This window comes from Prionailurus bengalensis, chromosome X, assembly GCF_016509475.1.
Source record: "Prionailurus bengalensis isolate Pbe53 chromosome X, Fcat_Pben_1.1_paternal_pri, whole genome shotgun sequence".
Taxonomy (NCBI): Eukaryota; Metazoa; Chordata; class Mammalia; order Carnivora; family Felidae; genus Prionailurus; species Prionailurus bengalensis.
In genome coordinates this window covers 42,497,269-42,514,091 of record NC_057361.1, presented here as the reverse complement: position 1 = coordinate 42,514,091, position 16,823 = coordinate 42,497,269, and the positions used below count along the sequence as shown (strand labels likewise).

The window sequence follows — 16,823 nt, the reverse complement described above, 5'->3', positions numbered from 1 at the left end:
CTTGTTTCCAGCAGTATCTTTCCATCCAAGGCCCCCTCCACAACCAAGACAGACATCTGACCACATTATACCCCATTTAAAACCTGTGCATCAGTGCCCTCAGGATTAAACTCCAAAATCCAGGCTAATATTTTGTTCATCCCACCCTATGATAATTTTAATGAGAAGCATACTGAAAGTTTTTTAATTTTTTTTTTTATTTTTGAGAGAGAAAGAGAACGAGCAGGGGAGGGGCAGAGAGAGGGAGACAGAATCTGAAGCAGGCTCCAGGCTCTGAGCTGGCTCTCAAAAATTCCCCATTATTTTATACCTTCTAGAAAATTGATTATCTAATATTAATACCAAGGAAACAAAAAGATACCAAAATAAAATTGCAGACTTCCCTAAAAAATTAATGTTAAAGAGTAGCATTCATGTAACACTGCAACCATAACTGAGGTCCAGGCATCTTGCAGGACTCCTTTGTTAGAAATTACATTCGTAAATGTATTTTGTCTGTATTTTGTCAAACAATATGATGTGCAATGAAGTGAGAAGCATGCCTTCATGCATATTGTGATTCGAAGAATCTAAAATATGTTCAATCATTCAGCTGATATTTAGTGGACATACAATGTTATTTAATAACAGGACTGACCTCAACGTGTTGTGAGGATTAAGTAAAACGAAGGCAAACAAAAAACCAGGACCTCCAGAGAGCATAAAAATCGCTTTTTTTTTTTGGTAAGTTATTTATTGAAATACATTATGCAGGCAGAAACTGTAAAAGTCACGCTCCACGAATTTTCACAAAGTAAACTATTCTTAAAAGATTCTGGAAAAAGGATTGTTTTTCCGTTCAGCAGACTCTTTTGAAGCGAGGGCCACAGGCATTTGAAATAGATGACATCATCTGCTATGCAGAAGGGGGAGGTGACTAGGGGCGGGACGCGGGGGTCTTGACGCCAAGCGCAGCAGCTTCCTTTCCCCGCCCATGCCTCTCGCCTGAATGGGTGGTTACTGTAACACAAGTAGTTGAATCCGGAAGTAAAGTGCCCAAACAACCAAACCGCAGACGAGGGGAGGTGGGACCTCAGTAAGCGCCTGCGCACTGGCTGAAGTGAGGCACTACACTCGGCTTTGGGGGCGGGATGCCTGGCAACGGCATCCTATGCGCATGCGTAGAGGCCGTCTCCACCGTGTGCCAGGTGGGAGGGGCAGTGAGGGGGGCAGGGTCGCACGGCGCCCTCTGCGCCTGCGCTCAGGCGCAAGGTGGGGCCGCGGGCGCTTGCACTCTAGAGTGTTCACGAGAGTAGGGGGCAACGGTCAACCGTCGCCCTGAGACGGGTGGCGGCGGGATGGCGTCGGCCTCAGGATCCTCGGACTTGGTCGGCTCTGGAGCGCCCCCACCTGGTGGGGGAGCCCAGGCGGCGGCGGCTGAGGAGGAGGAGCGAGAGGTGGTACGGGTCCGAGTCAAGGTGAGGCTGACAGCTGGTCGGCCAGCCCGACTGGGGTGTCCACAGGAGGGGAAGGCGGTGACTGCCCTAGGTTGGAGGGCGGGACCCGAGATCTGGGGTGTTACCTGAGGGGCGAGGCTTGAGGGCGGAATGACAGTGGTGGGGACGGGGGTGGGGCGGGGGGGAGGCAGGACCTGGGAGTGCTGGGCAGGGCCTGAGAAAATGGAGGGGTAGGAGCCTCAGAAATGGATGGGTGGAGATTATGGGTAGAGGGGAGGGGCTCTAGGGCTGGGGGAGGGGCCCTAATAGTTAAGAAGTGAGGCCCTGAGGAATGAGGGGGAGCTGCTGGTGTCTGAAAAGGAGGTGCTGAAGTCAGTTAACATATGTGTTAAGACTACACTTTTCTTGCGTGTCCCCACCCTGGATGAGCTGACACGCTTGTCGGTAAGACAAACAGCTAAATAAATGAGATGCTTTGGACACTGGTGAACGCCATGAGGAAATAACGAAAAAGCCTCTGAACTAGGGAGTTACTTTAGCCAAGGTTGTACCGGGAAGTCCCTACAGAGATATTGAAGAAGCTGAGACCCAAATAAAAAAGGAATCAGCTATGTGCATACCGGAGGAAGAATGGAAGCAGAGAGAACAGCAAGGGCAAAGGCTGGGAGGTGGGGATGAGCTTGGTATGTTCCCTTAGGTTCCCATATTTCTGGAGCGAGAGGGCAAGGTCAAGAGTGGGTAGGGGGGTAAAGCAAAGAATTAAAAGAGGGGCAGATTGTGAAGGGCCTCTGGCATGTATTCTAAGAAAGCTGTTGCTATAGTTCCAGCAAGTGGTGATAGTGGCTGGGACTAGGGTGGTGGCATTGGTGTTGATGAGAAGAAGGTAGATTCTGGAAAGAAGTAAACAGATCACCTCAGGGTAATACAGGAAGCTCTAAGGTAGAGGTTTGGGAATTCAGAAGAGTTGATACCTGAGCTGTGAGTGAGCCAGTTGAAGAAAGCAGGAAGGACTTTCCAGATAGGGGAATCAGCACAAGCAAAGTCCTGGAGCCAGGATGTATTCAAAGTAACTTCCAGCCATTTGGTAGTACCAGAGTGTAAAGTTCAAAAAAACTGTCTGAAGAGAGGCTGGCTAAGGTCCTATAGACCCGCCTTCTGGGGACCCTCAGATTGCCTTTGAAGAGATTTAAGCAGGGAGTATTGTCGATAGATGTGCCAAATTGGTGCAGCATGGAGTATTGATTTAATGGAGGCCAGACTGGACATGGTGATCCTGACAACCATTGGGGGGACACAGAAGAAGGATTGGGTGGGGGCGCCTGGGTGGCTCAGTCGGTTAAGCATCCAACTTCGGCTCAGGTCATGATCTCGTGGTTCGTGAGTTCGAGCCCCTCATTGGGCTGTCTGCCGTCAGCACAGAGCCCGCTTCGGATCCTCTGTACCCGTCTCTTTCTGCCCACCCCTCTCTCTCAAAAATAAATAAACATTTTTTTAAAAAGAAGGATTGGGTGTCTGGACTATTGCAGTAGCCTCGTCCTCACTAGACTGCTGCTTTCTCCCTTGCCTCCAACAGTCTGTTCCTCCAAGAGCATCCAGAGGATCCTGTTAAATCCTAAGTCAGATCACATCCTTCCTCTGCACAGGACCCTCCAAGTCAAAACCAAAGCCCTCACCATGGCGCAGAACATCTGCCTCCATCTGCCCCTCCCCCAACTTGTATGACCTTGCCTCCTATCCCTCACTCCACTTCATCGTGGTGATGATGTAGACCGTGGTGGCCTACACTGTGTCTTCTCTCCCCAGAAGTGTGAGAACTTCTTACCACCCGAGTTCCGCTCTTTCGCTGTCGACCCCCAGATCACCTCGCTCGATGTATTACAGCACATCCTCATCCGAGCCTTTGACTTAAACGGGTGAGTTATGGGATGCTGGGGGACCAACCATTAGGCCACCCACCTCAACAGTGGTTGTTTGGCTTTTAAGTTGTTGTTTGGTAGGGATTTTGTTTGTTTGTTTTATTATTACAAACACTCCCCCAGTGAACTGCCACTTTTGCCTATCTGGGAATATTTGGGGAAATGTACTCAGGATAAATTCCTAGCAGTAGTATTTCTGGGTTAAAGGGTGTATGCTTTTTAAAAATTCAATGGATGGGGGTGCCTGGGTGGCGCAGTCGGTTAAGCGTCCGACTTCAGCCAGGTCACCATCTCGCGGTCCGTGAGTTCGAGCCTCGCATCCGGCTCTGGGCTGATGGCTCAGAGCCTGGAGCCTGTTTCTGATTCTATGTCTCCCTCTCTCTCTGCCTCTCCCCCGTTCATGCTCTGTCTCTCTCTGTCCCAAAAATAAATAAACGTTGAAAAAAAAATTAAAAAAAAATTCAATGGATGTTTCCAAAATGCTCTCCAGACAGGTTTTTTTTTTTTTACTGATTTACAATCTCACCAGCAGCATATAAAATGCCTGTTTTCCTCAAAAACATTGGTTACTAGAAAACATTGGAAAATTTGCCAACCTGATACATGAAAAGTGGTGTCTCTTGGGGACAGGTGTAATGTGATGGTTATTTTGTTGTGGTTGTTATTTTGGAGGAATACGTGCACATGGTAGCAAATTCAAAGAGTACAAAAGTGTTGAATACTTAGGCTGTGTCCATGGTTACCTTAGTTATCACACAACATACTTCATTCCATGGTTGCACAAGTGTAAGTGAAGAACAAATTCATAGTTGTTGTTTGACTTTTTTGCATAAACATTTTTTGTTGTGAAAAATAAACATACAGATTACTTTATTTTTTATGCAGTAGAAAGGCTGCTTTCTTCCCACCTCCTTCCCTGAACTACCCTGTTACCCTCCCTAGAGGGGACCAATATTCTTTTTCAGTGTGCCCTCTAGATTCAAGCAGGTGTGTATCTGCTTCTGGGTTTGTGTAACAAAGTAGAGATAATCAATCTGATCTCAAGCTGCCCACAGTCTTTGGCACAGTACCCAACACTTGATAGTTGTTCAGCATTGTCTCGGTCTTCCCTGGCATCTTGTGGAAACTGTCCCTGAGGCCTCTGGGGCACTGGGGCACTTGAGAGCTGCCATACTTCCTCTATCCAGGAAGAAGAACTTTGGCATCAGCTACCTAGGCCGGGATCGGCTCGGGCAGGAAACTTACCTCTCACTCCTGTCTGACTGGGACCTCAGCACAGCCTTCGCCACAGCCTCCAAACCTTACCTGCAGCTGCGTGTAGACATTCGGCCCACTGAGGACAGTGAGTATCTGGCACCCTGGGGGCACTGCTCTGGGACCCACCCTTTCCCTAAAGGATGACTCCACCCCTTACAGTACAGTCCCTCACAGTGGGCTTGGAAACAAGGTATATTAGGTCCAAATGCTGATTTGGCCACTAGGCCTCAATTTCTTTATCTGTAAAGTAGAAAAAATGGTATCTTAGGGCCATCGTGAGGATTAAACAGGGAAAATCATGGAACACTGCATGGTTGCGTAGTGAAAGCTCAAAAAATATTACCTCTAACAACCATAATTATATTATATTTACTGTTATAACATATAACCTAGTGATATAGGTTATAATTATATAATGCAGTATAACAATAGAGGTGTAGTATTGTATGTTTCCGTTATAATAACACATAAACATAACAATACTGATTATAATAATGATGGTTGTATTTATTCATTCATCCTGACTCATACTCATTTGTTTGCACACTTGCTCACTCATTCATCATTGCCTTGATCTCTCAGCCACTTCATCTCTTCTTATATTTGTTCCCTGACTCTTGCCTGTGTTGGTTCCTGGGAGCACACAGATAAATTAAGACAGGGACCCAAAAACTTAATTACAAACCATATATTGGATGCTAATATTGTATCAATATTAAATGTCCTGGGTATGGTAATGGTATCGTGGCTGCCAAAGGAAAATGTCCTTGGTAAAAACACCGTTAACTATTAAGAGATAAAGTGTCATGATGTCTGTCAATAATTCAGCAAAAAAAAAAACAGGTATCTATATGGAGAGAGCGAGATGAAGCAAATGTGGCAAAAATGTGAACAGGGGAGCTAGATGAAGGGCATATAGGTGTTCAATGTATTCATCTTTCTAACTTTATTGTAGATTGAAATTTTTTTAATAAAAAGTTGTGGAGTGGAAGCCTCAGAAAATTCACATGCCCATTTGGGATGACCAAGGTATTACTAACGTCATACTAACACAAATAGCTAACATGTGTCGAACACTTAGGACCATTCTACACCCATAATATTCATTAGATTGTCAAAACAATCCTACAGGGTAGGCATGATGGTTATCCCTATGTTATAGATGAGGCTCAGAGAAGGGATAGGACTTGTACATGTCACACAGACAGTAAGTGGAGGAGCAGGATTTGAACCCAGGTGGTGGCTAAACTAGCTCCAGAGTCCTTGTTCTTAACCATTTGATTCTGTGAAATTATGGGCTTGTTAAGATTGGCAGCCTTGAAAAGAAGAGAGGCAGAGAGAGAGAGAGAAAAAAACTAGAGTCAGAGAGAAAGATAATGACAGAGATGGGCAGAGAGACAAATGGAAAAAGGTAGCCAGAGACAAGAACTTCTTTTATTTTTATTTATTTTTATCTTTAATTTAAATACAAGTTAGTTAACATATAGTGTAACAATGATTTCAGGAATAGAATTTGGTGATTCATCACTTACATATAACACCCAGTGCCCATCCCAACAAGCGCCTTCCTGAATACCCATCACCCATTTTAGTCCATCCCCCCATTCACCTTCCCGCCAGCAACCCTCAGTTTATTCTCTGTATTTAAGAGTCTCTTAAGGTTTGTGTCCCTCTCTGTTTTTATCTTATTTTTGCTTCCCTTTCCTTATGTTCATCTGTTTTGTTTCTTAAATTCCACATATGAGTGAATTCATATGATATCTTTCTCTGACTGATTTTGCTTAGCATAATACACTCTAGTTCCATCCACATTGTTGCAAATGGCAAGATTTCATTCGTTTTGATCACTGAGTAATATTCTATGGTGCGTTGTGTGTGTGTGTGTGTATACATATATGTATGTATATGTATATACATGTGTATATATATACATATATATACACACATACCACATCTTCTTTATCCATTTATCAGTCAGTGGACATTTGGGCTCTTTCCATACTTTGGCTTTGTCAATAGTACTGCTATAAACATTGGGGTGCATGTGCCCCTTCAAATCAGCACTCCTATATCCTTTGGATAAATACCTAGTAGGGCCATTGCTGGGTCATAGGGTAGTTCTATTTTTAATTTTTTGAGGAACCTCCATACTGTTTTCCAGAGTGGTTGCACCAGTTTGCATTCCCACCAGCAGTGCAAAAGGGTTAGCCTTTCTCCACATCCTCGCCAACATCTGTTGTTGACTGAGTTGTTAATATTAGCCATTATGACAGGTGTGAGGTGGTATCTCGTTGTGGTTTTGATTTGTATTTCCCTGATGATGAGTGATGTTGAGCATCTTTTCATGTGTCTGTTAGCCATCTGGATATCCTTTTTTTTTTTTTAACGTTTTTTTGTCTTTGAGAGACTGAGAGAGACACAGCACCAGCAGGGGAGGGGCAGAGAGAGAGGGAGACACAGAATCCAAAGCAGGCTCCAGGCTCTGAGCTGTCAGCACAGAGCCTGACAGGGGCTTCAATCCGTGAACCATGAGATCATGACCTAAGCCAAAGTCTGACGCTTAACCAGCTGAGCCACCCAAGCGCCCCCATCTGGATGTCTTCTTTGGAAAAGTGTCTATTCATGTCTTTTGCCCATTTCTTCACTGGATTATTTGTTTTTTGGGTGTTGAGTTTGATAAATTCTTTATAGATTTTGGATACTAACCCTTTATCTGATGTCGTTTGCAAATATCTTCTCCCATTCCATCAGTTGCCTTTTAGTTTTACTGATTGTTCCCTTTGCTGTGCAGAAGCTTTTTATCTTGATGAGATCCCAATAGTTCATTTTTGCTTTTGTTTCCCTCGACTCTGGACACATGTCAAGTAAGAAGTTGCTGCGGCCAAGGTCAAAGGGGCTGTTGCCTGTTTTCTATAGGATTTTGATGGCTTCCTGTCTTACATTTAGGTCTTTCATCCATTTTGAGTTTATTTTTGTGTATGGTGTAAGAAAGTGGTCCAGGTTCATTCTTCTGCATGTTGCTGCTGTCCAGTTTTCCTAACACCATTTGCTGAAGAGACTGTCTTTTTCTCTTTTCTTTTTTTATGTTTTATTTATTTTTGAGAGGGAGCAGAGAGAAAGGGAGACACAGAATCCGAAGCAGGTTCTAGGCTCTGAGCTATCAGCATAGAACCTGATGCGGGGCTCCGACTCACCAACTGTGAGATCGTGACCTGAGCCAAACTGGGATGCTTAACCAACTGAGCCAGCAGGTGCCCCCAAGAGACTATCTTTTTTCCTGGATATTCTTTCCTGCTTTATCAAAGATTAGTTGGCCATACGTTTGTGGGTCCATTTCTAGGTTCCAGTGATCTATGTGTCTGTTTTTGTGCCAGTACCGTACTGTCTTGATGATTACAGCTTGGTAATATAATTTGGAGTCTTGAATTGTGATGCCTCCAGCTTTGGTTTTCTTTTTCAGGATTGCTTTGGCTTTTTGGGGGTCTTTTCTGATTCCTTAGAAATTTTAGGATTGTTTATTCTAGCTCTGTGAAGAATGCTGGTGTTATTTTGATAGGGTTTGCATTGAGTATGTATATTGCTTTGAGTAGTATTGACATTTTAACAATATTTGTTTTTCCAATCCATGAACATGGAATGTTTTTCTATTTTTTTGTGTCTTCTTCAATTTCTTTCATAAGCTTTCTATAGTTCTCAGTGTATAGATTTTTCACCTCTTTGTTTAAGGTTCTTCTTGGGTATTTCATGGTTTTTGGTGCAGTTGTAAATGGGATTGATTCCTTGATTTCTCTTTCTGCTGCTTCATTATTGGTGTATAGAAATGCAACCAATTTCTGTACATTGATTTTATGTCCTGCGACTTTGCTGAATTCATGAATCAGCTCTAGCAGTTTTTTGGTGGAGTCATTTGGGTTTTCCACATAGAGTATCACGTTGTCTGCGAAGAGTGAAAGTTTGACTTCCTCCTTGCTGATTTGGATGCCTTTTATTTCTTTGTGTTTTCTGATTGCTGAGGCTAGGATTTCCAACACTATGTTGAATAACAGTAGAGATATATATATGCACACACACACCTGTATGATTTCTGAGTATCTCCTCTTTGGAACATCTTCCCCATCCACAAGCTTATACAAATATTCTCCTACATTTTATTCTTATATGCTTATTATTTTCTTTAAAATTTTTTTAATGTTTATTCATTTTTGAGAGAGAGAGAAACACAGCACGAGCAGGGGAGGGGCAGAGAGAGAGGGAGACACAGAATATGAAGCAGGCTCTAGGCTCTGAGCTGTTAGCACAGAGCCCAACGCAGGGCTTGAACCTATGAATCGTGAGATCATGATCTGAGCTGAAGTCATGCAACCAACTGAGCCACCCAGGTGCCCCTGCTCATTATTTTCATTTTTTGCATATAAATCTCTACTCTGTGAACTCTGCGGTAAGTACACTTAGCTCTTAAAAAATGCCAGATAAACAGTTAATTATGCCAGTATCATTTATTAAAGATATACCTTTTTTATACTGATTTGAAATGACACTTTTATCATACACTGAATTCTCATGTGTACTTGGATTTATTTCTGGGCTTTCTATCACATTCTACTAATTGGCTCCATTTTTATATTGCTGTGCTAACACCATATTTTTATCACATTGGTTTTGTGGTTAATTTTGATAAGGCAAGCATTGCCATCCTCCCACTGTGCTTTTTCTTGGCTCTTCTTTTTCTTAACTATTCTTAAAAAAATGTGAATTCTTTCATATGATCCTTAAAATAATTGTATCCAATTCCAGGAAAAACCCTGTTAGGCTTCTGATTGGCATTGCACAGAATTTGTATATTAATTCAGGGTTTGGGAAGTTTGACAAGTTTATAAGAAAATGTAGTACGCATACCATATATTATGTAATACCACAAGCAGAGCCTGGAACAGCACCTCATAATGAAACACTTGGATGCTTCTTCAGGGAAATGTGTGCGCATTCCCACTTAGTAGATTACATAAAGACTATATATAGTCTCATGGCAGTTCAGATCAGGCTTTACCACGGGATAAGTTTGTGCTCATAGAAATCCTTTGCTCATTCTATTAATGGGTTCTTTCTTTCTTTTTTTGGTCAATATAGGATATCTCTCTCTTTTCCTGTAATATGTTTGGTCTTGAACAGTGCTTTTTCTGACATTCACATGGCTGCACTTCCTTTCTGTTTGTTAGTGTTTACCACATATACCTTTAGATTTCTTCAATTTTCAGCCTTCCTCTATCATTTAGTTTTAGGTATGTCTCTCATAGAAACCCCATAGCAGGATTTATGCTTTTTTTACACAATTGACAGTGAAATCTTTTCCCCTCCAGTCTCTCCCACCCTCACAGGCCCTTGAAATGGAAGCTTTGGGACACTTTTAATTCTTATTTTTCCTCTTTTCCCTAACTTTTAACCTCTGGGTTTCAGTTAGTTAGTAATTTCTTTTTATAATTTTTTTTTATGTTTTATTTTATATTTGAGAGAGAGACAGAGTGCGAGCAGGGGAGCGGCAGAGAGATGGAGACAAAATTTGAAGCAGGCTCCAGGCTCTGAGCTGTCAGCACAGAGCCCGACACGGACTCGAACCCATGAACCATGAATGAGATCATGACCTGAGCTGAAGTCAGACGCTCAACCAACTGAGCCACCTAGGCACCCCAGTAATTTCTTTTTAAATTCTAGGCTATCATTATATTTTCTTTATAGTAGGTCACTTGTGTCCAGGAATCCTAATGTAACACTTAATATTACAAACTCCCAATCATTGCGATGGGGTTCTTGAGCGAACGGCTAAAAATTCGTGAGACGTCTTTAGTGCAAAAAGGGGATTTTGCTAAAGCACAGGGACAGGACCCATGGGCAGAAAGAGCTGCACTGGGGTTGTGAGAAGTGACTGACTATACACTTTTAAGTTAATGGGAGTTAGGGATAGTGTTAAGTCTCTAAAGAATTTGAAAGTAAAGCTTTTAGGACCTTGAGGGGCTAGCTGCTGTTAACATAAGGTTACTTTTAGTCTTTAATTAGACAAAAACATGAAGGAAGTAAGGCATCCATGAGTTCCTTGGACAGGGTCACCCTGCATGTTTCAGATATCTATCAGTGGGCTGCAAGCTGTAAGGAGATTTAATTGAAGCTACATTTTCTATTGCCTTTGTTTCCCTCATCAGTGGTATCTTTGTCATTTCACGTTTCACTATACATATTAAAAACTTGTGGCCTGTCACTATTTACTCTCCCTTTTGCCTTCCCCCACTTTGATCCCCTGAAGTTATTCAGTAGTCATTTGCTTAGAGAACTTCGTATTCTCCAATAAGGTGCACAGGTTACATGTACTCCTCTGACCAAAAATGTCTTTCTTTGGCCTTGATTGATATGTGCTGTCTTGCCTGGGTGGGGGGCCCATGCATCTCAAGCGTTTCTTCTCAGCGCTCCATGGGTGCCACAGGCCACTGTCTTCTTGCTTCCAGAGTTGAGGAACAGAACTATTTGCATCTTAGTCCTCCAGGTATCTCTACTTTTTTTACTCAAATCGTCAAGCTCGAGCTCTGCACCTTGAAGGGGTTCTTCTGTTTTGTCTTGCATTAAAAAAAAATGTTTATTTATTTTGAGAGAGAGAGTGAACGAACAGAGAAGGGGTAGTGAGGGGGGCAGAGAGAGAATCCCAAGCAGGCTCTGTGCTGCCAGCGCATAGCCCGATGCTGGGGCTCGAACCCACGAACCATGAGATCATGACCTAAACTGAAACCAAGAGTCGGATGCTTAACTGACTGAGCCACCCAGGTGCCCCTTGTTTTTCTTTTTCTTTCTTTTTTTTTTTAATATTTGGTCTTTCAGATCATTGGTTTGACCTTCATCATTTTACCTGTTAAGTGTTTTCATGCCTTGGAAAGACCACTCTGGCAGCTGTTGGGAGAGAGTGGAGAGGAACAAAGAGGGAGTTTCAGGTGAGAGATGTGGTGGTTCAGGCTACAAAGCCAAGATGAGAGAAGAGGTGGAATTTAAGTATGTTCTGCGGGCAGAAGCCACAGGACTTAGTGACAGTTTGGCCCTGGGAGTTGAGAGTGGGAGGCTGCAGGGATGTCTCTCAGGTTTCTGGCTCAAGCAGATGAACAGATACACTGTCTATTCACATGAGGAGCAAAGGAGGAGGTCGTGTCGCAAGTGGATCTTGGGTTCTCTTTTTGGATCCCTTAGGTTTTCAGTGCTCTATGAGACATCCAGGGAGAGGCAGTGACATCCAAATAGGGCCTCGAGTTTGCTCCTCCCTCAGCTGTGTGGCAGAAGGCACAGTGGACTCCATGGACATGCTGCTTAGGGACAGCATTTGCCTGCAAATTACAATGGCTTAAACAAACCAAAGTTGATTTGCTTCATATTGTAGAGTTTGATATTGTATCAAGTATTGTAAGATTTCATATTGTAGAGTTTATAGAGTTTGACATTGCTGTTATGAGTTTAGCAGCTCTGTGGTTCCAGGGCTGACATCTCTTAAGTTTCTCAAACTTCCCTTCATGTGGCCACTGCCACTTCAGCCACCACATCACATTTGTGGTAGGAAGACAGGATGTGAGGGGAAGTAAAGAAGAGAGGAAAGAGACAAATTTCTATTGATATTCCAAGGGTCAAAACTGGAGAGAGCCAGTATAGCGCTATTTCCTCTAAGACACAAATACTTTCTCTAAAATCTGTCTGGGCTCTGGAGTCCGGTAAACAAGATTCAGATCCAGCCGTACCGTTTCCTGGCTGTCAAGTCTTGGCCAATTACCGTTCCAACCTTTTTTGTCACCATCTACAAAATGAGAATGATCATGGTAATCTCTACCGATTGTGGGGTGAAGGCTACTGTGAATAGAAGATTAAGAGTTTGGGGGCACCCCGGTGGCTCAGTTGGTTAAACGTCTGCCTTGGGCCCAGGTCATGATCTTGCAGTTTGTGAGTTTGAGCCCTGCATCCGGCTCTGTGCTGACAGCTCAGAGCCTGGAGCCTGCTTCAGATTCTGTGTCTTCCTGTCTCTCTCTCTCTCCTCCTCCCATGCTCGCTCACTCACTCTCCCTCTCAAAAATAACTAAACATGTTTTAAAAAGAGTTTGGGCTCTTGGGGTACCTGAGTGGCTCAGTTAGTTAGGGGTCTGACTCTTGATTTTGGCTCAGGTCATGATCTCACGTTTGTGGGTTCGAGCCCCATGACAGGCTCTGCACTGGCAGAGCAGAGTCTGCTTGGGATTCTCTGTCTCTCTGTCTCTCTCTCTCTCCCTCTCTCCCCCCCCCTCCCTTGCTCACGTGCTCTCTCTCAAAATAAATAAATAAGCATTTAAAAAAAAAAGAGTTTGGGCTCTTGAGCTTTGGGCCTGGGCTTCAAATTTCAGTTCTTTCACTCACTAGCTGTGAGGCCTTGGGTAACTATCTTCTATTGATTGTGCCTGTTCCCTCATAGAAAGAATCATGATAATAATGGTGCCTAACTTAGAGACTATGGATGTGAATGTTAAATGAGTCAATATTTGCAAAGGGCTCAGAATACTTCCTGGCACTTAGCACCATGGAACTGGTAATGTTATCTAGTGTTCTTATTATTTCTATTAAACTTAAGCCCTTGTCACAGTGCCTGGCACACAGTAAGTGCTCAATAACTATGACTTCATACATTAAAATATTGTTTAGAGTCTACCCAGCCATTTTGTGAGACCGTTACCACAAAAGAATTATTCATGGTTTAATTTTCGCCTGATTTGGATGACATGGGAAGAGAAGGTGGGAGTCATTCATTGCCCTGTGGGTAGCCTGGCTGTAGTAGGAGAGGAACCCAGCCCTGCGGTCTGGGACTCTGACCCCCATTCTCATATTGTGTCATTCTGTGTGCCTAGGCCCACTGTTGGAAGACTGGGACATAATCAGCCCCAAGGATGTCATTGGTTCTGATGTGCTGCTGGCTGAGAAACGGTCATTGCTGACGACAGCTGCCCTGCCCTTCACGCAGTCTATCCTCTCTCAGGTGGTTTCAGGGACCCCTGTGGCCAGCTGTAGCTGGCGCCCCAGACTCTGAGCATGCTGTTTGGCACCTGCCCAGCTGACAGGTGGCCTTTCCTCCTCCTTCCTTCACAGGTGGGCCGCACCTTGTCTAAGGTCCAACAGGTGCTGAGCTGGTCATATGGGGAAGATGTCAAGCCCTTCAAGCCACCCCTGAGTGATGCTGAGTTTCACACATACCTGAACCACGAGGGCCAGCTCTCCCGCCCCGAGGAGTTACGCCTGCGGATCTATCACGGTGGTGTTGAACCCTCCCTGCGAAAGGTGAGCCGCCTCGGTCACTCATCAGATCCATCACTCGTGCAGTCGTGAACAGCACATGAGACACATGCAGCGGACCACGCCATCATGGGATGGCATGGACATGTTCCAGAGCAGCAAGCTCTCCTTCAGGAGGGCTAGAGGCAGAGGTGGGAAGGCAGACTTTTCTGATGGAAGACAAAGGCCCCAAGGCCGCAGGGTGGATGGTATCGGATATACACTGGGATGTGGTGGCTCGTTTGTAGAACCTCAGCCTTATCCCTTTTGTCCCTGGCCAGGTGGTGTGGCGGTACCTGTTGAATGTGTACCCAGATGGGCTGACAGGCCGCGAGCGGATGGACTACATGAAACGCAAGAGTCGCGAGTATGAACAGCTCAAGAGCGAGTGGGCACAGCGAGCAAGCCCTGAGGACTTGGAATTCATCCGCAGCACAGTCCTCAAGGATGTGCTGCGTACGGACCGGGCCCACCCCTACTATGCGGGGCCTGAGGATGGCCCGCACCTGCGGGCACTGCACGACTTGCTCACCACCTATGCCGTTACCCACCCACAGGTGTCCTACTGCCAGGGCATGAGCGACCTTGCCTCGCCCATCCTCGCCGTCATGGACCATGAAGGCCATGCCTTCGTCTGCTTTTGTGGCATCATGAAGCGCCTGGCAGCGAACTTCCATCCTGACGGCCGAGCCATGGCCACCAAGTTCGCCCACCTTAAGCTGCTGCTGCGACACGCTGACCCTGACTTTTATCAGTACCTACAAGAAGCTGGTGCTGATGACCTGTTCTTCTGTTACCGCTGGTTGTTGCTTGAACTGAAGCGTGAGTTCGCCTTTGATGATGCCCTCCGCATGCTTGAGGTCACCTGGAGTTCGCTGCCACCCGATCCTCCTGAACATGAAGTAGAGCTCGTCGGACCCCCCAGTCAAGTGGCAGACACTGGCTTCAGTGGCCACAGGGGAAGGCCCATGCGACAGAGGCACATGCTGAGGCCTGCTGGTGGAGGAAGCAGTGCTTTTGAAGATGCTGTTGACCACTTGGTCACGACCAGCCAGGGGCCTGGTGGTGGGGGGCGTCTCCTGAGACAAGCCAGTCTGGATGACCTTCAGCAACTCAGGGATAACACGGGCTCCAGGAGGGACCCTCGGGTCCAGCTGCCCCACCCAGCTTCCCTTATCAGCTCTAAGTCCCTCTCTGAGCCCTTATTGAACTCCTCAGACCCACTGCTCTCCCCCTCTTCCCACCCTGATTCCCCATCCTCCTCATCTCCACCATCCACCCAAGAGGCCTCTCCTGCTGGTGATGTGGCTGCAGGATCCCCCTTGATGCCAGAGTTGGGCTCCCCACAAGAACCTGGGAAGTCCCTGCCACCCCCACCCCCACTGGGCCTGCCCCCACCCCAGGAGTTTGGTCGGGGGAACCCATTCATGCTCTTCCTCTGCCTCGCCATCCTGCTGGAGCACCGCGACCACATCATGCGCAACGGGCTAGATTACAATGAGCTGGCCATGCACTTTGACCGCCTCGTGCGAAAACACCACCTGGGGCGTGTCCTTCGCCGGGCCAAGTCTCTCTTCGCTGATTACCTGCAGTCAGAGGTGTGGGACTCAGAGGAGGGGGCCGAGGCCACAGCCCCATCTTGATCAGGTTGCTTGCAGCCTACCATCAGCCCCACCTGTTCTCTGTTCTTTGCCATGAGGGCCTACACATAAGACGCCACCTCCCTGCCTGTCAGCCCTTGACCTGTTGGAGTGCAGGGTCCTCTCTCCCCAGGTCTGAGAGTATGGGACTATGCTTTGGCACTGCCCCGTGGAGGCCACGGCCTCTTTTCTCAATTTATGTTGTTTCATTTTTAACAACTATACTTTGCACACATGAACGTTGCTGTGGTCTTGTGTATTTCTCCGCCCTCTCCCTGGTTTTTGTTATAGATGGAGTCCCCAGGGGCTCTTAACCTGATGGAGCTAAAATAACTTCACTTGGTGGAGGGTGGTTCCTGCTCCCCCAGTGGCAGGAGAGTGGGTGCTGAGGCTTGGTTCTCAAAGGAGAGCCCAGGTCAAGGACTGCCTGGAGATGGCCTGAGGCTGTTTTGTGGTACATCTGTCTGCCTGGGAGCGACTGGATTATGGCTGTGAATGTATGTTTTCAGGACAGGCCCCAAATGAGGGATGAGAGAGTTAGTTCCTGACTCCAAAAGGGCAAGACTCATCACACAGACTGGATGGTATAGGCTACTTAGAAATGTTGGGCCAGCCACTTCTGCCATTCCACATGTCACCATCTCTAGGATCCAGACCCTCCCCTGTGAGTCTTACTGCTGGCAGTCCTGGGCAGGGGGCTGAGGCTATTCTTGTCACTCGCTTTGGGACCAGCCTGAGGGACTGTGGCCTTGCCATGCCTCGGGCTCTAAGCCCTAAATTGGGTTTCCAGCTCACGAGGGCCTGTCTTAACAAGTTAGCAATAGAAACCACTCCTCAGCTTTCTCTCTCCCACTTCTGTTGGCACACAAATCAAGCACTGATAAAACTCAGGCCCTAAAAGAAGTCACCCACTTATTTGAGAAGATAATGATCAAAAGAAGGCCCTTTTCCCCACTTACTTTCTCAGAAGGTGGATTCTTCTGTAGGCCAGTTGCTGTCCTCCCCAAAGGACATGGCAAATGATGGGTTAGGCAACTGGGTTCCTTCAGGTCCTGGCCAGAAGTTGCTGCACTAGGCTGAGATGAGAGGCATTGGGGCAGCCATTCTCTCATCTGTCTCCCTCAAGAATGCCATGTAAAGCTGGAGATCACCCTTAAAAGGTTCCCATCATGACCCGGTATTTGGAGGGGAAGCTGACCATTATTCTGATGAGGGCTCAGGCACCAGAAAAACAGGACAAGACCATTCTGTGTCTAGGGTAC

At 45.9% G+C, this 16,823-nt stretch overlaps 1 protein-coding gene across 1 annotated transcript; it reads left to right on the top strand.

Annotated features, from left to right (window-relative positions):
* Positions 1 to 1,213: 1,213 nt before the first annotated feature.
* On the top strand, positions 1,214 to 15,800 carry TBC1D25 (TBC1 domain family member 25). The gene is made up of 6 exons (XM_043569668.1): positions 1,214 to 1,457; positions 3,240 to 3,349; positions 4,540 to 4,694; positions 13,501 to 13,628; positions 13,739 to 13,927; positions 14,203 to 15,800. Exons 1-6 carry the CDS (start codon positions 1,338 to 1,340, stop codon positions 15,562 to 15,564), a joined length of 2,064 nt encoding a protein of 687 aa, XP_043425603.1. The 5' UTR covers positions 1,214 to 1,337; the 3' UTR covers positions 15,565 to 15,800.
* Positions 15,801 to 16,823: the final 1,023 nt, after the last annotated feature.

Bases quoted from the DNA above. Each gene is read 5' to 3' on its own strand.
- TBC1D25 (XM_043569668.1), top strand. From the start codon at position 1,338: ATGGCGTCGGCCTCAGGATCCTCGGACTTGGTCGGCTCTGGAGCGCCC. The intron at 3,350-4,539 runs GTGAGTTATGGG...TCCTCTATCCAG, and splicing joins CGAGCCTTTGACTTAAACGG to GAAGAAGAACTTTGGCATCA. The intron at 4,695-13,500 runs GTGAGTATCTGG...CTGTGTGCCTAG, and splicing joins CATTCGGCCCACTGAGGACA to GCCCACTGTTGGAAGACTGG.